This window comes from Melospiza georgiana, chromosome 8 (assembly GCF_028018845.1).
Source record: "Melospiza georgiana isolate bMelGeo1 chromosome 8, bMelGeo1.pri, whole genome shotgun sequence".
NCBI classification, from domain to species: domain Eukaryota; kingdom Metazoa; phylum Chordata; class Aves; order Passeriformes; family Passerellidae; genus Melospiza; species Melospiza georgiana.
Window position 1 is genome coordinate 36,904,247 of NC_080437.1, and position 23,560 is coordinate 36,927,806.

At 54.1% G+C, this 23,560-nt stretch overlaps 1 protein-coding gene across 21 annotated transcripts in view; it reads left to right on the forward strand.

Moving 5' to 3' along the window:
- The window catches only part of JAKMIP3 (Janus kinase and microtubule interacting protein 3), a 48,976-nt gene continuing 25,416 nt past the window's right edge, over positions 1–23,560 (forward strand). For 19 of the 21 annotated variants that reach the window (XR_009114705.1, XM_058028704.1, XM_058028715.1 and 16 more), the window contains exons 1-3: positions 1–150; positions 21,251–21,387; positions 22,777–22,957. Coding sequence is in view for 20 of the 21 variants with exons in the window: in XM_058028704.1 (XP_057884687.1) it covers positions 22,823–22,957 (135 nt within the window). In the remaining variant the exon portion in view is untranslated. Of the gene's footprint in view, positions 151–10,633; positions 10,720–21,250; positions 21,388–21,466; positions 21,524–22,776; positions 22,958–23,560 lie in introns of those variants that run through there. The other 2 variants (XM_058028705.1, XM_058028706.1) reach the window with 2 other exon arrangements.

Sequence of the window (23,560 nt, forward strand, 5' to 3'; positions counted from 1 at the left end):
GGCTCCGGAGCAGCCGCGATGCTGACGTGCTGCCGGAGCTGCAGTGACTCCGCAATGGCTGAGCCTGCCGGCGCTGAGCGCATCCCGCAGCCTGCCGGGGAAACCTGTCCTTAACTCCTCCGACTGCTCGCATCCGCGCTCGGCTACCTGGTGAGCACATTTCACTCTACGCTCGGGGGATTTGTAGCATTTTTTGGTTTATTTTCCTTCTCCGTCCTCTCGGTGCTTCCCTGGACCAGTCGATGCATCACTCCTCATCTGGTCCCACTGTTTAGAGGACAGAGAGGGAAAATAGAAGCATCAGCAGCAGGGATGGGTTATTTTTTTTTTTTAGCCTTTTGCAGTGGGAATCGTAAAAATCTCTTTAAATGTGACAGCACGAGCAGCCTACAGGTTTTATCTGGAGTGCACTGCAGGCAGGGACTCCCTCGGTGTGCAGCTACTGAGGTTTCTGCCTACCTGTGCTCCTTAATTAGCATCTACCTGTGCTCACTAATGAGTGCCTAACTATGCTCCTTAATTAGTGCCTGCCTGTGGTTATTAATCAGTGCTTACCTGTGTAATGTATCTGCAAATATGGACATAAAGTGTGATAGACAGACTGATAAATAGACAGATTTGCTGCACATGACCCATCTGCTGCCTGAAGGCTTTGCGGGCTCCATTTTCAGGTGTGCTGTTTGGCATTGTGTCTGAGGCTGTTTGCCGTGCTCCCTCCAGGGTGGTGGTACCATGGCTGTGATGTGCAGAGCTGTGTGATAACCATGGCTGTGATAACCACGGCTCTGATGTGCAGAGCTGTGTGATAACCATGGCTCCGATGTGCAGAGCTGTGTGTGATAACCATGGCTGTGATAACCATGGCTCCGATGTGCAGAGCTGTGCTCTGGGTGCCAGGAGGGGATGGCTCTGCCTGGCACTGGGGCCCAGCTGCACCTTCCTGCTCCGTCTGCTCCTCAGCATCCTATGGAGCCTCTGTCCGTGTGATGCAGTTGAAATGCCAGGCTCAGAGATTGCTGCTGAGCCTCCTGTGCAGCTGGAGGTGTTGGTGTTTGGGGTAATACACGCCCTGGTGAATTGCTGTGACAATAATCTGTGTCTGTGCTCGCCCAGGAGCTGATTCGGGCATTTCCTGTTAGCTGAACTCTGTGCACGGCGTGTCTCAGAACTGCTTCCATGGCAATGCTGTGCTCAGAGGAGAGCGGGCTCCCCATCCCTGGCAGTGCCCAAACTCCTTCCCATGGCAATCCTGTCCATAGGAGAGCAGGCTCCCCATCCCTGGCAGTGCCCAAACTCCCTCCCATGGCAATCCTGTCCATAGGAGAGCAGGCTCCCCATCCCTGCTTCCCATGGCAATGCTGTGCTCAGAGGAGAGCGGGCTCCCCATCCCTGGCAGTGCCCAAACTCCCTCCCATGGCAATCCTGTCCATAGGAGAGCAGGCTCCCCATCCCTGGCAGTGCCCAAACTCCTTCCCATGGCAATCCTGTCCATAGGAGAGCAGGCTCCCCATCCCTGGCAGTGCCCAAACTCCCTCCCATGGCAATCCTGTCCATAGGAGAGCAGGCTCCCCATCCCTGCTTCCCATGGCAATGCTGTGCTCAGAGGAGAGCGGGCTCCCCATCCCTGGCAGTGCCCAAACTCCCTCCCATGGCAATCCTGTCCTCATAGGAGAGAGGGCTCCCCATCCCTGGCAGTGCCCAAACTCCCTCCCATGGCAATCCTGTCCATAGGAGAGCAGGCTCCCCATCCCTGGCAGTGCCCAAACTCCCTCCCATGGCAATCCTGTCCATAGGAGAGCAGGCTCCCCATCCCTGGCATTGCCCAAACTCCCTCCCATGGCAATCCTGTCCATAGGAGAGCAGGCTCCCCATCCCTGGCAGTGCCCGAGGCCAGGCTGGCAGGGCCCTGACACAGCGTGACATTGGTGTCCCTGTCCATGGTAGGAGTGCTTTAAGGTCCCTCACAACCCAAACCATTCTGGACTTTTGATTCTGTTCTGTGCTATTTAATCTAACAAAAAGAACGGTCTTTTATTTTTCTTCCCAGCTGCTTGCTCTCTCAGTCATTTTAAATGAGATTTATCTCATCCAGATTCCTTTTCCTTTCAGTTCATGGGATGCCTCTAGTGACAATGCTAAAAATGGAGGCAGAGATTAGAAAACACATTGGAGTCCCGTTGACTTTTGCCTGTTATTTCACACATTGTGTGTGATACAGCCACAGAAATGTGTGTAGCACAAAATAATAATTTCTTGGCAGGAAAGACTCACAGCTGCCAGCCTGGGCCCTCTCTCTGGACATGCAGCATCCTTAACCTGCCACCCCTCTGCACCTGGGCTCCTCTCTCTGTGTAAGGGCTCACTGGGTGCTTAACACGTGCTCAAAACTGAACGTTTCTCAGGGCAGATTACTTTACCTTGCAGTGCGATTTCTGCCTGGTTTGCGTTGGCTCTTGGCGGCCTCCTGACCCATAACCCCTCGTTCTTCACGTGCAGATGCCAGACTGGTGGGAGTTTTGGTGTCTGCAGTGGTGATTAGGAGGACAGTGGGACCAGTAGGAGGCCACAGGAAAGTGCATTTGTCACCAGGGCCCTGATGGAGAAAATAACACCCCACTTGAATAGGCTTTAAAGAATGTGCTGAAGGCTCACGGGTTGTCTTGACAAATACCAGTCTGGGATGTATTTGTGGAACTGTGTGCCTGTAAATCCCTCCCTTGGTATGTGCTCGCTTGTCAACACCTCCCACGTGGTGAAGTTTCACCAAGTTTCCCAGTGCACTGTCAGTTTACATGAAGAGTAAAACTTTGGTTTTTTTCCCTTAAAGCGCATCTCTAAAATATTACTTTTTATTGCAGATGGCTTGAATTCAAAGTAGCATCAGCAAATGCATGTTAACAAGTGAAGGCCTTTAAATAATGATCTTTAACATTTTCCCCTAAAACTTGTGTTCTCAGCTTGTCACCTTCTGTGCTTCAGCTCTTCATGTATGATCAGGAACAGAGGCTTGGCTTAAATGGAAAAATGATTTCAAAAGCAAGTCCTAAAAATTTTACACATCCTGATTGACTGGGATGTAGGATTTGAACCCATCCAAGCACTCTGGGAGCGAGACTCTAACAGCACTGAGCAATTTTAAGACACATAAAAACATTTATATGAGTATATTTTATGGTAAAAGCAGACAAATACCAGCCAATACTTCAGCAATCCAAACAAAATCACTCATGGGATCCTGTTTGTTTGCCCACAGCGGGCCAGGAGCAGGCACCTGCATGCAGAGAGAAGTGAGCTCCCTTCTCCCAGAGCACTGGGTGCTGGCTGCTGTAGTGGCAAAGTGCTGATCCATTTCCAGCATCATTTCACTGGAAAGATAATTCCTGATTTTCCTTTGCCACCACAGCCCAACGTGCCGTGCCCAAACAGCGCCCCAAAGGTCTCAGAGTTGAACAGAATTCTGTAGAAGTGACCCTAATGGGGAATGACACGGTGGCAGATTTTTGAGAATCCCCTCATTGCTGTGCAGACCCGCAGCTCCTTGCAGGCACACGTGAGCAGGGTCTGTTATTCACTGCTGCTGTGCAATCCAGATGAGGGCTCCATGGGTTTCATGTGTGGAGCACAGGCACTGCCTGAGGACACGCAGCTGGGAGAGGCTTGGGAGCTGTCTGGGGGTGAGTGGGTGTCCTCAAACACACAGCCAGCAGCAGGGTGTGCAGCCCTGGCTGTCCTTAAATCCAGCAGAGATGCTGGAGCTATGGCATGGCTGCTGTGGTCGCTGACCTTGACAAGGTCAGTGCCACCAGGGACTCTTCCAAGGGTCACTTTAGGCTGCAGAAAGTGGCTTTGCTGTCCCCTCAGCTCACGTTCCAGGCTGTGCTGTCCCTGTTGGTGGCTCCAGCTCGGCTGCCCCAGCCCGCAGCCCCTCCCTGGGCGCTGGAAGGGAATCCCATCAGGTGTTATTCCCTCAGGACATGCTCAGGTGTAGCCGGAGTTAAAGGAACTGCTGCGTGCTGGTGCCCCTTGTTACCTGTCACTCACCCAGCACCTGACCTGCTTCCAGCCTCAGGGAGCTCTGCCAGCCAGCACTGCCCAGACAAAGGCCATTTTTTGCTTTCTTTGGTCAGGATTTTTTTTTTCTAAATTTCCCTCTTGCTAAAATATCAGTGTGTGCCCTAGGACTGACATGGCTTTGGCCTGATGAGGTTTTACAACCACAAATCGAGTAACAAAACGTAGTGGAGAAGCAAGGGATGCAGCAAATAGGATATATTGTGGGTATGAAGAGGAATGCAAAGCCAGGAATGCTTCAAGCCTTCCTAGAGCTGTGCTGCAGGAATAAGAGGTGGGAATGGATGCTGAGACAGGAGAAGCAGGGGCACAGGGATGCAGACAGTCGCCAAGGCTGCTGTCAGAGTTAGCATCAGGAGCAGGAGCAGACAAAGATAAACATGGTCTTTCCCCTCAAAGCTGTTTTTGGTGGTTTGGGAGTCTGGGGGGAGTGGGGTGGGTGGTTTACTGTGGGAGCAGTAACAGTTCCACGAGGGAAATGAGTTGTTGCTTAACTCGGTGTTCTGCACAAACACGTGAGACCAAGAGAAATAAATGCTCTGCTGAAAATATTGTTGCTGTTGTTTAAAAATAAGCCAGTCAACAACTGAATTTGAGAGTGAGGAGCATTACCCGGGCAGGAACATCTCCTCTCCTGCTTGTGTTCCCGTGTCAGTCAGCACAGGGCATCGGGGAGGGAGCAGACGTAGCTGCAGGCAGGGATGTCTGCACAGGCAGGGATGTACTCACACATCCCTGGGGTTATTAATTGAGGTGGTGCTGTTGTGAGGGCCTCCAGCACCCAGTGAGAGATGAGAATTGACCCCAAGTTCTCAGAAGGACTACATTAATTATATTTTATTATGTTATGTTTGTTATGTTATGTTTGTTATGTTATGTTTGTTATGTTAAGTTTGTTGTGTTATATTCTAAGACTATGCTAAAGGAAGTGAAAGGATACATCAGAAGGCTAGATAAGAATGATAAAATAAACTCATGACAGATGCAGAGAACCCAACACAGCTGGCTGTGATTGGTCATTAATTAAAAACAATTCACATGCTGGGTAAACAATTCTCCAAATCACATTCTAGAGGAGAAAATCATGGAGAAGCTGAAGCTTCCCACCTTCCCAGGAGAAGAAATCCTGGCAAAGGGATTTTTCAGAAAATATCACAGTGACATGTTCCCAAACTGGGAGTGAAGGGCAGGCAGCAAAGAGCCAGGGGCTTGTTAAAACAACAGCTTTGGGATGGAGTTTGGGGTGCTGTTGTACACCTGCACTCAGAGGCTCTGGTGAGCCCTGGCTGTGGGCAGGTGCAGCTTTGGGACAGGGTTTGGGGTGCTGTTGTACACCTGCACTCAGAGGCTCTGGTGGTTCAGTCCCTGGTGAGCCCTGGCTGTGGGCAGGGTGCTCTCCCCGAGGGGTGCTGTACTTGTGGCTTCAGGAACGTTATTCCATGGCTGCTTATTCCATATTAATGACACTCATCTGTCTAAAGTAACATGTGTGCCAACTCACGGCCTTCCACTTTCCCTGCAGTTCTGAATTCCGAGCTTGCCTCACAGAGTAAAATTTTCTGAGATGTTTTTTCATGTTCTTTATCACCCAGATCAGCTTTGTTACATCTAAACTGGGGCCATCAGCCATGCAGCCTGGCAGGAGCCATTTGTTGGGCCAGCTGTTATTTCATTGCTGCTGTGCTCCCATGCCCAAGCCCAGAGCTGGGTCTGCCCTGTGTCCTGCCCACTGCTGCCAGTGAAGTGCCCTGAGCCTCAGGAAGGTGCAGTGCACACCTGGCAGGGCCAAGCTTTCCCCTGGGGACCACAGCCCTGTGCCATTGGCTCTGCAGCCCCCCAGGTCCCTGAGTCCCACCCTGCCTTAGTGCAGTGAGCTCTGGAGCCAGCCTGCCCTCAGAAATGTGCCACTGCCAATGTGTCACTGTCTCAGTTGTTGTCTCCTCGTGAGCAGAGGGCTGGGAGGGTGCTCAGAGAGAAAATCTCTCTGTGAAATGCCACATTTGGCATCCCTGCAGCACCTCTTCAGAAAGCCTCATTTGGATCCTGAAATATTGGTAATATTCTTGCTGGGATATGGGATTTGTTTTGGTTTTTTTAAAAAAAACTGCAACACATCGACTTTGAAGATGAAGCATAAAAATTATTTTTAGCATTTGATGCTAAGTCATCAGAGATGATAAAGGAGAAAGAGCAACATTTATAGCTCCCTTCTCTTTGGCAACAGCAGAGAAACCCCATCCTCCTTCCTGGCTGAGTAAGGAGCTTCCCTCAAAACTGACCCCAAATCCCCCCAGTGCCACCCCTGCCATGGCAGGGACACCTCCCACTGTCCCAGGGTGTCCCAGTGTCCAGCCTGGCCTTGGGCACTGCCAGGGATCCAGGGGCAGCCACAGCTGCTCTGGGCACCTGTGCCAGGGCTGCCCACCCTGCCAGGGAACAATTCCCAATTCCCAATATCCCATCCAGCCCTGCCAGGGAACAATTCCCAATTCCCAATCTCCTATCCAGCCCTGCAGGGAACAATTCCCAATTCCCAATCTCCCACCCAGCCCTGCCAGGGAACAATTCCCAATTCCCAATATCCCACCCATCCCTGCCCTCTGGCACTGGGAGCCATTCCCTGTGTCCTGTCCCTCCATCCTTGTCCCCAGTCCCTCTCCAGCTCTCCTGGAGCCCCTTCAGGCCCTGCCAGGGGCTCTGAGCTCTCCCTGGAGCTGCTCCTGCCCAGGTGAGCACCCCAGGTGTCCCAGCCTGGCTCCAGAGGGGCTCCAGTCGCAAAACAGGGCTTTAAAATTCTTGATTTTATTAAACACAAGTGCTTCTAAAAATTCAAATGCCACTCTGAAACATTTCAGTTTCATTTTTGACAGCATCTCAATTTCTCATCTTCATGTTTCGACTAAAATGACTGAGAAATAAATCCATCACCAAAAAATGCTCCGGGCAGCAAAGTCCACCCCAGCAGCTGTGTGGGGTGGTGGGGTCCCCATCCCTGGAGGTGTCCCAGGAACGCTGGAGGTGACACCCAGAGCTCTGGGCTGGGGACAAGGTGGGCACAGCTGGGGCTCCGTGGGTTGGGACTCGTTTTGCAGGCTGAACAGTCCTGTGATGCTGTGTGTGAGACAGTGCCCTGTGCCTGCAGCCCGTGGGCTCGCTGTGGGCTCAGGCCCTGCTCTGCAGCAGTTATTGCCCTTTGCTCGCAGGAAGGCAAAGGGCAGAGGAGCAGCAGCTTCGGCCTCCATGGCAACATCGGCGGCTCCAGCCGTGCCCGGGCAAGCTGCTCCTGAGCACGGCTTGTTTTCAAAACCTGCTTGGCACCAGCCCGTGTGCCAGCAGAGCAAGCCGTGTTTCCAGCAATGCAGTGAGGAGAGGGACGTGTTCAGCCCCAAACAGGGCATTTCACTTCCATTCTCTCTGGTTTATTTCCTGCAGTAAACGGGCACAGGGCAGGGCAGACTGAGCACTGAAATCCCCAGCTCAGCCCCAAACAGGGCATTTCACTTCCATCCCCTCTGGTTTATGTCTTGCACTAAAGGGAGCAGGGCAGGGCAGACTCTGAGCACTGAAATCCCCAGCTCAGCCCCAAAAAGGGCATTTCACTTCCATCCCCTCCAGTTTATTTCCTACTCTGCTGGAAGGTCCCCAGCCCATGGCATGGGTTGGAAGTGCCCAAGGGCAGGTTGGACGTTCTGCCCGTGATGGTGGAGCTGTCCCTGCCATGGTGGGTGGGGTGAGAGGAGCTTTGAGCTCCTTTTCAACCCAAACCAGCCTGGGATTTTAAGGGTATAACACACACAGGGCTCAGACTGCTGAAGGAAATGGCTGAGTTTGAGATGGAGAGGCTACAGCCTTTCTGGGGGGAGACAGTCTCCCCCTCCCAGAGGTGTGTAATGAGGGGCAGCCTCCCCCCCAGGTGCTGGTGTGTCTGGGGCAGTAATTACAGGTCTGTAATTAGGGGCAGTGTGCAGGATTCTGGCCTGGGGGGTCGGGGCTGGTGCCCCCTTCCCTTTGAAGCCAGGCCAGTGCAGCAGGAGCACAGCCAGCCCTGCTCTGCTGGGGCTTTGGAGGCTCTTTTAAATTGGGATTCTCTTGTGCTTCGGGCTAATATTGATTTTTTTTCTTTTCTGGTTTTATTATTTTTTATTGAAGTTCACCTCATGTCTCCTGCATGACATGAAAATTTCATTCTTCTGCTTTCTTACTCATTCACTCATTGAATCCATTCTAAAACTATCAAGTGCACCTTGTATTTCTCTTTTTAAAGAAGATGCTGTTCATAGGGTCACACCTGAAAACTGTACCTGATGGTGACTAATATTTTAGTGGTTTGAACAGATTTATTTCTGCAGAGGTGTCAGAATTCTCTCTGTATCTCTTCTATATGTATGTCTTCTGTATCTCTTCTGCACCAACCTTTGGCTGCTGCTGGAGCCCCCTGTATCTCAAACCCTGGTGTTTAGAAGCTTTGTAACCTCGAGGACTTTGTTAAATCCATGGAAATGTGCAGGATGTGTTTGGGATTCCGTGGTGCCAGCACAGGAAGGAAAACAAGACAGTCCTTTTATGTAAATGGCATCTGCATTCTTGCTTCTAATTAAAAAATCGAAGGGAAAAGCTTTCTGTAATTAAAGGGTGTGTTTGCTAATTTGTCACAGGCTGCACTCTGAGCCGTTCTGGTTGGAATTGGATCATTCTGGAAGTAACTTGCAGCTCCCCTCTCCAGAGGAGCAGGCTGAGCATTCACCTTTCTCTGCTCACAAATGCCAGGGGCAGGGCAGGGCTGAGCAGGGACAGGACAGTGTCCGTGTGTCCGACAGGGCTGGGGCCTGCAGCTCTGTCCCTCCTGCAGACACCTGCCCAGGTGTGGGGCTGTGCCAGGGCTGGGATACCCTGCAGGGCTGGGCGTTTATGGGCTGTGCCAGCTGCTGCTGGGCTGTGCCAGGGCTGGGATACCCTGCAGGGCTGGGGGTTTATGGGCTGTGCCAGCTGCTGGGCTGCTGGGGCTGGGGCTGTGCCAGAGGCAGACACAGGTCACCCAGCTGGGCCATGCCCGGCTCCTGCCCACCAGGCAGGCTCAGCCTGGGGCACACAGGGATCCCAGCCTGGGGCAGACGGGTATGTCAGCCTGGGGCAGACGGGGATCTCAGCCTGGGGCAGACGGGGATCCCAGCCTGGGGCAGATGGGGATCCCAGCCTGGGGCAGATGGGGATCTCAGCCTGGGGCAGTCGGGGATCCCAGCCTGGGGCAGATGGGGATCCCAGCCTGGGGCAGATGGGGATCCCAGCCTGGGGCAGATGGGGATCTCAGCCTGGGGCAGACGGGATCCCAGCCTGGGGCAGGTGGGGATCCCAGCCTGGGGCACACAGGGATCTCAGCCTGGGGCAGACGGGATCCCAGCCTGGGGCAGATGGGATCCCAGCCTGGGGCACACAGGGATCCCAGCCTGGGGCACACAGGGATCCCAGCCTGGGGCAGATGGGGATCCCAGCCTGGGGCAGACGGGATCCCAGCCTGGGGCAGATGGGATCCCAGCCTGGGGCAGATGGGGATCTCAGTCTGGGGCAGATGGGGATCCCAGCCTGGGGCAGACGGGGATCCCAGCCTGGGGCAGACGGGGATCCCAGCCTGGGGCAGACGGGGATCCCAGCCTGGGGCAGACGGGGATCCCAGCCTGGGGCAGATGGGGATCTCAGCCTGGGGCACACAGGGATCCCAGCCTGGGGCAGATGGGGATCCCAGCCTGGGGCAGATGGGGATCCCAGCCGTTCCCAGCCCCCCTGAGACCCCGCTCAGGGACCCCCGGGCTGTCCCTCCCTGCTGTGGGCAGTGCAGAGCTCTGGGGCATGGTGGGCTCTGGCCCATGGCTCAGGGCTATGGCTGGGGTGAGCAGCTCTTGCCCTGCCTGGTCCCATCCAGGGGGATCCTGCAGCCTGTGGAAGGGCCTCAGGGATCCTCCCGGAGCCAGCCTCGCTCGTGGGGCACTTGCCATCGCTGCCAGCCTGCTGGGGCTCCTCGGGCAGGGGCTCCCTTCCCATCCCCGTTCCTGTTCCCTTCCCCTTCCCCATCCCCATCCCATCCCATCCCCATCCCCATCCCCATCCCCGTCCCCGTCCCCATCCCCGTTCCCGTCCGGCACGGGAACCCGCAGCTCCGGGCTGTCTGTCTGTCTGTCTGTCCGGCTCGCTCAGCCCCGGTCCCGGCTGGCAGTGACACACACACCTCCTTTGCTTTCCCCCCGCCGCAGGTAGAGCCTGGCAGTGACACAGATGCCACCTTTGCCTTTCCCCCGCCGCAGGTGGAGCCTGGCAGTGACACAGATGCCACCTTTGCGTTTCCCCCCGCCGCAGGTGGAGCCTGGCAGTGACACACACACCTCCTTTGCTTTCCCCCGCCGCAGGTGGAGCCTGGCAGTGACACACACACCTCCTTTGCTTTCCCCCGCCGCAGGTGGAGCCTGGCAGTCTCTCCCTGCTCGCTCGGCCCCGGTTCCCAGGCAGGCTTTGCATTTGATTTTTTTCCCCCAAGAAAGCGTTTCCTGTTGTCGTAACGTGGCCAGATGGGGAGGGTTCAGTGGAAATACCTCGGGAGAGGCTGGCAGAGCGGTGGATGCAGGAAGCAGATCCTCCCCGTAACGCTGGCACGGTTTGGTAAGTTCCATCTGAAAAATCCAAAGCGGCTCCTTTGCTGAGTCACAGCCCCTCGGAGCGGGAGCCGCCGCTGGAGCCGGGCTGCGGTGAGCGGGGGCTCCGGGATCCCGCCCGTGCTTTTCCGCCTGCAACGGGGCTCCAAGCTCAGTCAAGGGCCCCGTGAGCTGAACGCGTCCGCGGGAACGCGCGGCGGCCCTGGGGGCCCGCACGGTGGGGGTGGCACGGCTGTGCCGGGCAGATGCGGGGACAGCCCGGGGACAGCCTGGGGACAGCCCGGGGACATCCCGGGGACAGCCCGGGGACAGCCCGGCCACATCCCGGGGACATCCCGGGGACAGCCCGGGGACAGCCCGGCCACATTCCGGGGACATCTCGGCCACATCCCGGGGACAGCCCGGGGACATCCCGGGCTCATCCCGGCCACATCCCGGGGACATCTCGGCCACATCCCGGGGACAGCCCGGGGACATCCCGGGCTCATCCCGGCCACATCCCGGGGACAGCCCGGGGACAGCCCGGGGACAGCCCGGCCATATCCCGGGGACAGCCCGGGCAGCCCGGCCGGGCACGGGATGCGCGTCCCGGGCAGGACCGAGCCCTGTCCCGGGCTGGCAGCTCCCGGAGGGACCGGAGGGCCGTGCCCGGTGCCGCGGGCAGCTGTGCCGTGCCGTGCCGTGCCGTGCCGTGCCGCCCCGTGCCGTGCCGCGCCGTGCCGTGCCGTGCCGTGCCGCCCCGTGCCGCCCCGTGCCGTGCCGTGCCGTGCCGCCCCGTGCCGTGCCGTGCCGTGCCGCGCCGTGCCGTGCCGTGCCGCCCCGTGCCGCGCCGTGCCGTGCCGTGCCGTGCCGCCCCGTGCCGTGCCGCGCCGTGCCGTGCCGCGCCGTGCCGTGCCGTGCCGTGCCGCCCCGCCCCGTGCCGCCCCGTGCCGTGCCGCGCCGTGCCGTGCCGCGCCGTGCCGTGGCGGGGCAATCGGAGCTCCTCTCGCAGCCGTGCCGAGGCTGTGCCGGAGCCGCTGTCCCGTTCCGGGCTGTCCTCGCCGGACCAAGCCCTGCTCAGCCGGGGCCCGGGGCCGCTCCGGCCCTGCCTGGCACCGGGCTCTGGGTGCTGCGGGCTCGCGGCTCCGCCCGTGCCCCGGGCCGGTACCGGGGTGCCGATGCACGGTCCGGGGATGCCGATGCACGGTACCAGGTGTTTGTTTCCTGGAGTTTTTTCATCTCCTCGAGCCCACAGAACTGGGTGTCAAATCCAGAGGGATTTATTCAGGGAGGAGGGAGCTGGGATTGCTGAAGGAAAGACAGGAGGCTTCCCTTACAGCAGAGAACCTGCAGGTAGGACAGGGACACAGGAGCATTTCCCGAGCACCAGTGAAATGTGGCATCTGACGCTTGAAAGTAATTCTAGTTCTGTTGAAATGCTGCCAGGATATTATTACCTAGACAGAAAAATGCTCTCAGGCTGCTATTTCCAGCGTATCTGTGGTCATTTCAATCGCAGATTTGGTTTTTTAAAGTTGTTGTTATTGTTAGACATGTTTTCCTTGTACTTTTGAATAAGCTTTTAGAAGTTTTTAAAAGCTCAGCACCTTCAGGAGCTGTGGTGTTGCTGATCCGTGGGTGATCAGCCCACCTCCAGCTGCTGAGCACTGCAGGTCACCGTGGCCTGAGCTGGCATCCCAAGGGATGGAGCAGAATCATGGAATCATAGAGTCACAGAATTTATAAGGTTGAAAAAACCCTTGGTGATCATCAAATCCAGCTATTGACCCACGCCACCACCGTGTTCACCTCTAAGCCACATCCCCAAGTGCCACATCTGCATGTTTGGAACGCTTCCAGGGATGGTGACTCCATCACTGCCCTTGGCAGGACTGGACAACCCTTTCTGAGCAGAAATTTTCCCTGATCTCCAAGCTGAACCTCCCCTGGTGCAGCTTGAGGCTGCTGGCTCTCATCCTGAGGAATGGAGCTGGGGCCTCTCCTCCTGGCCCCTTGCCCCATTCCTGAGCTCTGGCCTCTCCCCTCTCCTCCTGGCCAGCAGGGCTCTCCCCAGGACTCTGTCCTGTTCCACCTTGCGCCAGGCAAGGGCAAAGCTGGAGCTGTGGTTTCAGCACAGGAACAATTAAATGAGGAGGACCATGCTCTCCCCCAGGGGCAGAGAGCAGGCACCAGGGTAGGCTGGGATGGGCTGGGATGGGATGGGATGGGATGGGATGGGATGGGATGGGATGGGCTGGGATGGGATGGGATGGGATGGGATGGGATGGGGTGGGATGGGATGGGATGGGATGGGATGGATGGGATGGGATGGGATGGGATGGGATGGGATGGGATGGGATGGGATGGGATGGGATGGGATGGGATGGGATGGGATGGGATGGGATGGGATGGGATGGGGTGGGATGGGATGGGATGGGATGGGATGGGATGGGATGGGATGGGATGGGGTGGGATGGGATGGGATGGATGGATGGGATGGGATGGGGTGGGATGGGATGGATGGATGGGATGGGATGGGATGGGATGGGATGGCATGGGATGGGATGGCATGGGATGGGATGGAAAGGCTGGGTTGGGCTGGAAGGGCTGGACTGGACTGGACTGGACTGGACTGGACTGGACTGGACTGGACTGGACTGGACTGGACTGGACTGGACTGGAAGGGCTGGGCTGACCTGACCCAACCTGCCCTGTGGTGGCTGCTCTGGTGCCAGCTCCAGGGACAGCTCCTGCCTTGTCCTGCCCAGGGATGGTTCGGCCCCAGCAGCAGCAGGACCATGGACAGCTGCTCCCAGGCTTTGTGGTGTGTGATCCCATCTTGCCACCGGATAAATAATTTCATTTCCTGCCAGTGCCCACAGGGTGGTTTCTTGTTCTTGCATTAGTACAGAAAAGTAGCTGAAGCATCCTTTTCCCCTACACAGTATCAATCATCCAATAACTTCCTGTTCAATGTCCTTCCAAAAATTCACAGAGCCTCACTCTTCTATTACCTGGTCACACCTATTATGTTTCATTTAGGAGAGTCTGAGTGGATTAATGAGCACCTGCCATTTAGCTTTCTGCAGCATCATAACGCTTTTCCTCTGATTTCACATCTCCTGCCTCTGTAAAACCTTATTTACATTGCTGTATGCACAGCAGATGTCCTCAGTGATGACTTGATCTTTTCCTCCTAAATCTCTGTGTGCGGGATATGTCAAATTGTATTTTTAAATGTAGATTATCTTGTACTTTCACAGATAGAATTTTGTGTTGCTAAGTTACCTATTTTTTCTACTTTGAGTTTATTGTTGTTTTTTTTTTTTTTTTCCTTTTGCCTGCCTTGTCCTCTTTCCTGATTGACCCACATAATCCTCTGTTATCAGCAGGTTTTCCTGCCCTGCCCTGTACCAGGTCAGCAGCACAGCCGGCAGTGCCAGCCCCAGCTGTGGGCTCCCAGCTGGAATCTCCTCCCTGGAGCAGCAGCCCCTGTGTTTGTGTGCCCCGTGCCTGCAGTTTGTCACACATCAGTCCCAGTGCTCAGGCTGGGCCAGGGGCTGGGCCCAGGGGTCCCTGTGCGCCACATCCAGCTCAGATATTCTGTGACAGCTCCTGAGCAGCTCCTCTCAGCAGTGTCTGACCCTGGAGTGTCCTTGTGCAACTGAGACCCAGATTTCCACCCTCGCCTCCCATCACCTTTGGGCTCCAGCGCTCACTGAGGCCACTGCTGCCCCAGCACAGCCCGGGTTCCTCAGCCCCTCTGCCTGCCCACGGGCTTCCCCCTGGATGTAATGAGCTGTAGGAATTTGCATCGTTTGGGTTAAAAACCTCCCCGGCTCCCCCGGAGCAGAGCAGGCACAGCCACTGCTGCTCCCAATGCTGCCCCTGCGGGTGCCCAGAGCTCTGCAGAGCCTCGGTGCTCGGGGGGCACAGGCTGGGCTGGGGGGACACATCCAGCAGGGAGCATCCCCTCGGAACTGGAGGCACACATTCCCTCGGGGCAGGGGGACACATCCAACAGGGAGCATCCCCTGTGGCATCCCCTCCGGGCTGGGGACACATCCAGCAGGGAGCATCCCCTCGGAACTGGAGGCACACATTCCCTCGGGGCAGGGGGACACATCCAGCAGGGAGCTTCCCCTGTGGCATCCCCCTGGGGCAGGGGGGACACATCCAGCAGGGAGCATCCCCTGGGGGCAGGGGGACACGGAGCATCCCCTCGGTGCTGAGGGGACACGGAGCATCCCCTGGGGGCTGAGGGGACACGGAGCATCCCCTGGGGGCAGGGGACACGGAGCATCCCCTGGGGGCAGGGGACTCGGAGCATCCCCTGGGGCCGCAGCCCGGCGGGGCCGAGCCCGGCGCTGCCGCTGCCGCTCCCGGAGCACGGTCAGAGCCGGCGCGCTCAGCAGCCGGACGGGCACAGCCCCTCCTCGGCGAGGATCGGCGCAGTGCCAGAGGCCACTTTCCCCCAGGGAGTGAATGCAGAAGGCCGAGAGAACTGCAGCCTCCAATCCCGGATTAGCCAGCTGCCACACTGACCCAGTGCAGGGAAGGGCTGCTCTGCAGCTCCTGCAGCCTGGAACTCTTCATGGGAATGCTTCCCTGCCCATGATGGAGCACATTGCACACCGGTGCTCTTCCTCATCATCTGCACTTCTGAGGGGAGATTCCTGCAGGGGAGGGTTCCCCAGAGGAGGCATCAGCCAGGAGAGGTGAACTGCAGCAGGTCACTTTAGTGACCCAGTGGAGAGCACAAGCAGAGGCAGCTGTTGAAGTTCCTCTTTTCCTTTTTTTTTTTTTTTTTTTGTTAGTCTTGGTAAAGAAAAGGTTATAGAGTCCCTGTGTTGAAAATAAGATTTTTCCCAGAGAAATGGATCAGAGAATCCCAGAACGGTTTGGGTGGGAAGGGACCCCAAATCCCCCCCAGTGCCACCCCAGCCATGTGGGACCCCTTCTCCTGTCCCAGGTGCCCCCAGCCCCAGGGTCCAGCCTGGCCTTGGGCACTTGGATGGGGCAGCCACAGCCCCATTCTGGCTGCACCACAGCACCACAGCCTGGGGTGCTTGCACTGGAAATGTCCAATGAGGATGAAGCCTTTTCTTCCCCGGGCTCTGGGTCTGCCAGGGTGCAGGGAGCCCTCACTCCCTCCTGCTGATTTATTCAGTGAAGCTGCAGGGCAGAGCTATCTGCACGCCAGGCAAGCTCACTCCAGCGGCCCCTGCAGCATTTCAGATCAAATCAGCTTTGAGCAATCAGATTAAAGCTGCAAAGTCCCCAGCCTGTGCAGGTGGTGCGTGCAGAGCCCTGCTGGCAGAGCTGCCCTGGCCAAGGGGGCAGCGCGGGGTCCCCTCTGGGCCCGGGGGGCTGGGGGGCTGGGGGCTATGCCTCCATCCATTCCCCCATGGGCACAGGCTTTGGCTGATGCCACACCAGTGCTTCCCACTGCTCTGAGCTCTTCCCGTGGGCCTGCAGCCTCTCCTTCCCACCTGTTGCTCAGTCCCTCCTCTGGAAACGGGAGCTGTGCTCTGCCAGGTTGGGCAGGGCTCCTGGCTCAGCAGCTGGGAGGACATTCTGCTTCCAGGGTTTTATTCAGTCATCTTCCAGGGGCTGCTTTTGGTATAAAATCCTTTTAATAACGGAACTTTTCTGTAGAGGTGGAAATGTTTATTTAGCCAGTGCCTAAAGGGGCTCCGAGAGAGCTGGAGAGGGACTTTGGACTGGAGAAGGGGGAATGGCTCCCCCAGCCACGCTGGGATGCTCCTGCTCTCCCCCTAAAGCACTGTTTGTGTTTATTCATGCTGTTCTGTTTGTGTTTATTCATGCTGTTGTTGCTCCGTGTTTACTGTTGTATTTCTGGGCTGAGTCAGTAACAGGGCAGAGAGGGGCTGGCATCGGGAGGAGACTGGCAGCAAGTGTCACACAAAGGTCATTTAAACCAGGATATTTAATAATGAAAAATCAGGTTTGAAATAATCTGATCCTCAGTTTTCCAGGCTGCAGGAACAGCTTTCCACTGATGGACATCTCCCAGCTGTTTGCATTTGGGAGATTAATCAACTTTCCATTCAAATTCTTATCTGTTGCTGGGAAATGTCAATTTTTATCTTGATTTAGAGCTGGGCACACACCTACTGAGGAGTAAAACACACTGTCAAATAGAAATGTAATTTTTGGATAGTCTGGGTCAGCCTAAAGAAAGGTTCCTACTCCCATCAGTGTCTTGTTCTGCTGCCCAGTTCCTCACAGCTGAATTGAATGATGATGAATCAGTCTGGAAATTAACCTTAATTCTGAAACCCAAAGCACAGTGGTTTTGTTGCCACTGTTGAGTCTGTTATTTTTCAAGCTCATTTATAAATTGAGTAAATCCAAGAACTGAAAATCTTTTATAAGAGTGTAGCAATTAAATACTGCCTTTTCCATCCCCAAATCCAGCTGTGTTGTGTGTTGGTGCCGAAGAGGGTTGGAGAGGTAGCATTAAATAGTTATTTAGGGATGTTAATAACATGCTTAAAATGTTTCCATCAAGTGCCTTTGGATGGTGCGATGCCATCTGTGTTACAGTTGATTTAGTTAATTACACAGGCATGGATTCCTCGGGAGAAGGGATGGCAGTGCTCTAACAGCTTGTTTGTGAGCAAGAGGAGGCAGTGACACGCTATTAAACTCGTGGAATTGGGTCTGAAATATATTCCTCACTAACAGCCCTCCCCAAATGACTGCTGCAGCTCAACAGATCGTTTGGATGGGTGTGTTATTGGAGCTAATTGCAGGAACTCCAACGGGTTTTTGTACCTTAAATATTGGGGGTTATCTGGGAGAAAGGGGAAATTGCTTTCCTGCCTAGTCACCTGTTTTAATTAATTATTGCTCTTTCTGCAAATTAGCCCTAAGAGCTGTACAACTGAGCAGGTGTCCTGCTCTAAAATGTACCTGCTGGGATTTACAGCAGCTGTGTCTGCCAGTGCTGTGTTCAGAGACTGAGCTGGGACCCTCAGGATCACCCAGTGCAGCCCCGGCCCTGCCCAGACACCCCAAACCCCACCTGGGCACACCTGGAGTGCTGTCCAAGCTCTCCTGGAGCTCTGGCAGCCCCTGGGCTGTGCCCATTCTCTGGGGATGAACCTTTCCCCAAAATCCATCCAAACCCCCTGGCACAGCTCCAGCTGCTCCCTGTGAACCATAATCAGCTTCATAATTGGCACCCACCTGTGGTTTGCACTGGGAACAAAACCCAAAAAGCTGTGTGAGGGTTATGCTGAGGAACCAGAGGGTGGGATTCCCATCCCTGGGTGTGGCACAAACAGGTAATCTCACACACAAGGAGAGGCTGCTCACAAAGGACACGATCCACCCATCAAGGAGTTAAAGCCAACAGCGGTGCGAGGATTAATCTTTGAGGAAAAATCCAGGTCAGGGGGGATTTGACATGTGTCTGTTGCAGCTGCTGCTGGAATCGATCTAATCCTCAGCCAAACTTTGGCCGGACCTCCATCTGCAGGGGTGGCAGGCCTGGGGGCGAGGGCAGGGTTATCTTCAATTTAAAGGAGATGTTATTTCATGAAAGATGGGTTTCAGAGCCCGCTTCACACTGGGAAGCGTTGGTTGGTGATTTATTTCCCCTCTGGAAATGGAGACTTGCTCCACAGCAGGCAGCTGTGGGTACCAGGGTGTGTTACCCTGGTGTGTGGGGAGCCTGCAGCTCTCTCAGCAGCCAGATGGGCCTCTGTGCAGGTCTGGCTCGGGTCACCAAAAATAATTTTAAAACTTATTTTAAATTTAAAATAACTTAAAAAATAATTCTATCGAATTAGTTTCAATCTAAACAGCACAGAGAAAGAAATCCTCATAGAATGTCCAGGGAAGGGAATGGAGCTGGGATCTGCATGTGAAGGAAATGCACAACAGAGCCCTCCCTGTGTGCAGGACAGGTCCTGTCTTGGTGTGCTCACTCCTTTTGCCATGAAATCCCAGCAGGTTTCCTTCTCACCTTGAGCTGAGTGAGTGATGCACTGGTTATATGGATAAATGACAAGTGTTTATATGGATATATGACAAATGTTTATGTGGATATATGACAAATGTTTACGTGGTTATATGATAAATGTTTAAATGGATACATGACAAATGTTTATATGGATAAAGCCCAAAGCACAGCTCCAGCATGGGGCAGGATTACATGGCTTAGCATGAAATTCCTTTTCAGAGGAAAACTCATTTTCTTGCGTTTGGATCTCTAGGCTGGTGCAATCCTAAATGGAACGTGGATATTACTCATATGAAAAATTGGGAACTCAACCATTACATTTTTCTATCATATATTTCAAGGTGCACCAGAGGCTCAAAAAGGTTTGTTTAAACTAATAAATCAGAACAATTTGTCAGGAACAGAGAACACCAGTGCTCACAGGGCTGAGCAGACGTTGGAAATGTTCCATATTTGTAAGAACAGTGTTCTGCTTTCAAATATTGGTGCCCTGGGTAGGGATTAATTCACTTATTTTTAAGCATGGTGAAACATTCATTTCTGCAACTACTACCTAGAAAACACATTTCCCAATTAGTCTTGATGTCTGAATTGCCAGTCAGGAGGCAAAGGGAGCGCTGAGCCCTGCTCAAGGCAGCTCTGATGCATTATTGATGCTGTTTTCAATATCAAACATGCCAGGAATCAGATGCATCATCTATTCTCCCAGCATCAGAAATATCATGGCCTTTCTGTTCTGTTTAGGTGATGTGTCTGATAGCTGCCCCTTCTATGTAACTCACTGGAAAAATGAAGGGAAAGTGTTGCTATAGGACACCAAAGAACACAAGCTCACACTGCTGCTCTCAAGGTGAAGAAAAGGGAAGTTTATTTTCTGACTCCAACATTTATAGATTTCCAAAAGTGACCCTGGATTGGAGGGTGACAGTGCCACCTCTCCAGTGACACTGGGCAAACCAACAGCCCATCAGATTTCTCCTCCTCCATAAAGGAGCCTCCTCCTGCCTGCTTGTGGCTCAGCGCAGTGCTGCTGGATTGGAAACCTTTCTGTGGCGTGTTTTTCTCCAGGATTTGTGATAAATACTGGCCTGGCAGCTGCCCTGGGTCCCAGCTGGTCCCTGTGCCCAGGGCCACACTGGTGGGAGCACAGGCCATCACTGTTGTGGCCCTGACAATGGCACTTGTCCCCCTGCACACACACACACACACACACACACACACACACACATATATATATATATCAATATAACACATACATATATATCAATATATAAAATATATAAAAATATATAAATAAATAAATATATGAAATAAATATATATATATATACACACACACACGCACACCTGGCTGCAGCGTCGCACCTGGGCTCTGCCATCCTTCACCACATCCCCACTGCTGTGCACACAGGGAAGGCTCCACCATCACCTCCTCGGGGCTGGACACTTGTGACATTTGTGACATTTGTGACATTTGTGACATTTGTGACATTTGTGACATTTGTGACAAGGTTTTGTGGGCACAGTGCTCGTTCCTGGGCTGCCCTGTGCAGGGCCAGCAGTTGCAGTTCAATGATCTGAGCAGCTGCTTGTCATGAAGTGTGTCAATTCACGCCATTAAACCTTCATAACATTTTAAAGAAAATTTAAAAGCTGCAACACTGTAAGTGTGAGGATCTGCGCTCTACAAATTGACCTCAGACACAATTCCCACCCAGCAAACTCTGCTCCCTGGTAGCAGCTCCTGAGTTTCTTTTCTGTAAGCACACAGATGTAAATTCTCACAGCTCTGTCAAAGGAATCCTGTTAGCAATTACTCTCTCAAATCCCTGTACCATTCAAATGATGATTTGTCTGCCATTCATGTGGAAGCAGTTTAGGCTTGTTGGTTGCTAACCTGGCTCACTCTGCCTCTGCCTTTGGAGGGAATCCTCTAAGAAAATAATTGTAATGTGCACAAAGGGCTCATTTGCTGCAGCAGGTACAGCTCTGTGCCTGTGGCTACAGGCTGCCCCATTTTTTATCAGTAAAGAAAGGGGGCTTTAAATCTCCATTGGGGTGTTGTGTCTGCTTTCACAAAGCAGCACGAATCTTAAATGCAAAGAGCATGTACTCATATTACAGATTTCTCAGGCAATATCTTTAAAATTTAATTAAATTCTATTTCTTTGCCCAATCAAGCATGTTTCTCTTTATAGAAACTTCCAGGCTACAAAGTCAGGCACCAGGCTGAGAAACAGCAGAACTGAGATGGTTTGTGCCACCTTGGTTTGGACAGTTAATACCAGGAGTGTTATTTCATTTCCCACTTGTGTCTCTAGGTCTCATCCTCCATCCTCCCCTCTGACCCAATGTCCTACACGATTTCTCTGGCTCTGCCCTCTCCCAGCCTTGTATCCCATTTTTGTAGCCCCAGAGCAGCTGCTTCTCTTGGCTCTTTTCTCCCTGGCAAATTCAGGATTTTGCTCCTAGAGTTCAAACCAGGCTTTTTAAAATTATGCTGTTGTTTGGAGGTTGGTTCTGTTGCTGCTTTGCTGCTGTAATTGATGGTTCCTCTCTCGTTGCAGGTGCCCTGCCCTGCTGAGCCTGCACAGGGACAGGGACAGTGCCTCTGCTGTGGCTGGACCATGAGGGACAGAGCGAGGCACTGAGGGTCACCAGCCAGGAGCACTGCCACCCACCTTAACAGGATTGCTTTCAAAAGGTTGGAGATGTTTTCCCAAATATGAGCACGTTTTGTGGTATGACCATCCCGTGGTTCCACGGTTCCGTGAAAATAGAATAGAAGTAAAATCTTCCCAGTGGTGGCTGCCTCTGAGCTGTGGCAGGGCCGGGGACTGGTGGGTGGATGTCCCTCCTGAATTCCACAGCCTCTGTGCTGTGTGGGTTCCACATCCTCTCCACTTTCTGAATTCCACGTCCTCTGTGCTGTGTGGGTTCCATATCCTCTCCACTTTCTGAATTCCACGTCCTCTGTGCTGTGTGGGTTCCACATCCTCTCCACTTTCTGAATTCCACATCCTCTGTGCTGTGTGGGTTCCATATCCTTTCCACTTTCTGAATTCCATGTCCTCTGTGCTGTGTGGGTTCCATATCCTTTCCACTTTCTGAATTCCACATCCCCTGCTCTGTGTGGGTTCCCTCTGCCCTGCGTGGGTTCCACATTCTCTGCTCTGTGTGTGGGTTCCCTCTGCTCTCTGTGGGTTCCCCTTTCTTTGCACTGTCTGAATTTCACATCCTCTGCTCTGTATCCATTCCACATCCTGTGCCCTGTCTGAATTCCCCATCCTGTGCCCTGTGTGGGCTCCCTGTGCCCTGTGTGGGTTCCCTGTGCCCTGTGTGGGCTCCAGGACAATAACTGTCCAGATGAAGGACCAGGACACTGCCTGGCACAGGCCCTGCTCCCAGGGCACAGGGATGGATGGGCCGAGGGGCTGCAGCAGAGCAGGTGCAGCCTGGATATTGGGCACACTGCTCCATGGAAGGGCTGTCCAGTCCAGATGGGATGGGATCCCTGGAGGGAGGTAAAGGCCGTGTAAAGGATGTGGCACCTGGGGACATGGGCGTTGGACTGAATGGTCTTAGAGGACTGTTCCACCCCAGCAAAGCCGTGATTGCACACTCACTCAGCCTGAGCAAAGCCGTGATTGCACGCTCAGCCTGAGCAAAGCTGTGATTGCACACTCATCCCGTGATTGCACGCTCAGCCCATGATTGCACGCTCATCCCGTGATTGCACACTCACCCCGTGATTGCACACTCATCCCGTGATTGCACGCTCAGCCCATGATTGCACGCTCAGCCCATGATTGCACGCTCATCCCGTGATTGCACGCTCATCCCGTGATTGCACGCTCAGCCCATGATTGCACGCTCAGCCCGTGATTGCACGCTCAGCCCATGATTGCACGCTCATCCCATGATTGCACGCTCATCCCGTGATTGCACACTCATCCCGTGATTGCACACTCATCCCGTGATTGCACGCTCAGCCCATGATTGCCCTCTCGTGCCAGGGACGCAGCCCCCCGGTGTCCCTGGGTGTGCTGGGCGCTGTGTCCCTGGCTGGCAGTGACCGCTGTCCCTCCTGCAGGCCCCAGAAGATGTGAGCAGCGAGCAGCAGCGAGGGCCCCCTCAGCATGGCCAAGAGGGGCTCCAGCAGCCGCGCCAGGGGGGACAAGCCCGACGCCCTGGCTGCCCTGCAGGCTGCCAACGAGGAGCTGCGGGCCAAGCTCACCGACATCCAGATCGAGCTCCAGCAGGAGAAGAGCAAGGTGGGCAGCTCCCCTCCCTGTGAGTGCATTCTGTGTGTCCAGAGGGGCCAGGGGTGCCGGGATCCTCCCTGCTGGTTCTTCTCTGTGACAGTGGTCACAGGGCTCTGAGGAAGGGAGGAGGATCTGACTCCATGTTTCACAAGGCTGGTTTATTATTTTATGATATATATTACATTAAAACTATACTAAAAGAATAGAAGAAAAGGATTTCATCAGAAGGCTGGCTAAGAATAGAATAGAATAGCAAAGAATGATAACAAAGGCAGTTGTCTCAGACTCTCTGTCCCAGCCAGCTGTGGTTGGCCATTAATTAGAAACAACCCCATGAGACCAATCCCAGATGCACCTGTTGCATCCCACAGCAGCAGATAACCATTGTTTTCATTTTGTTCCTGAGGCCTCGCAGCTTCCCAGGAAGAAAAAACCCCAAAGAAAAGATTTTCATAAAAAGATGTCTGCGACACTTCTCTTTCCCTTTTACACTCATTTCATTTGGGGTTTGCACTCAAGCTCCTCCAGACCCAGTGCTCACCCAGATGTGCAGTACTAACCCTCAGCTGTGCCCCCTGTGCTAATTCCCAGATTCCAGGCAGGCACAGCTTC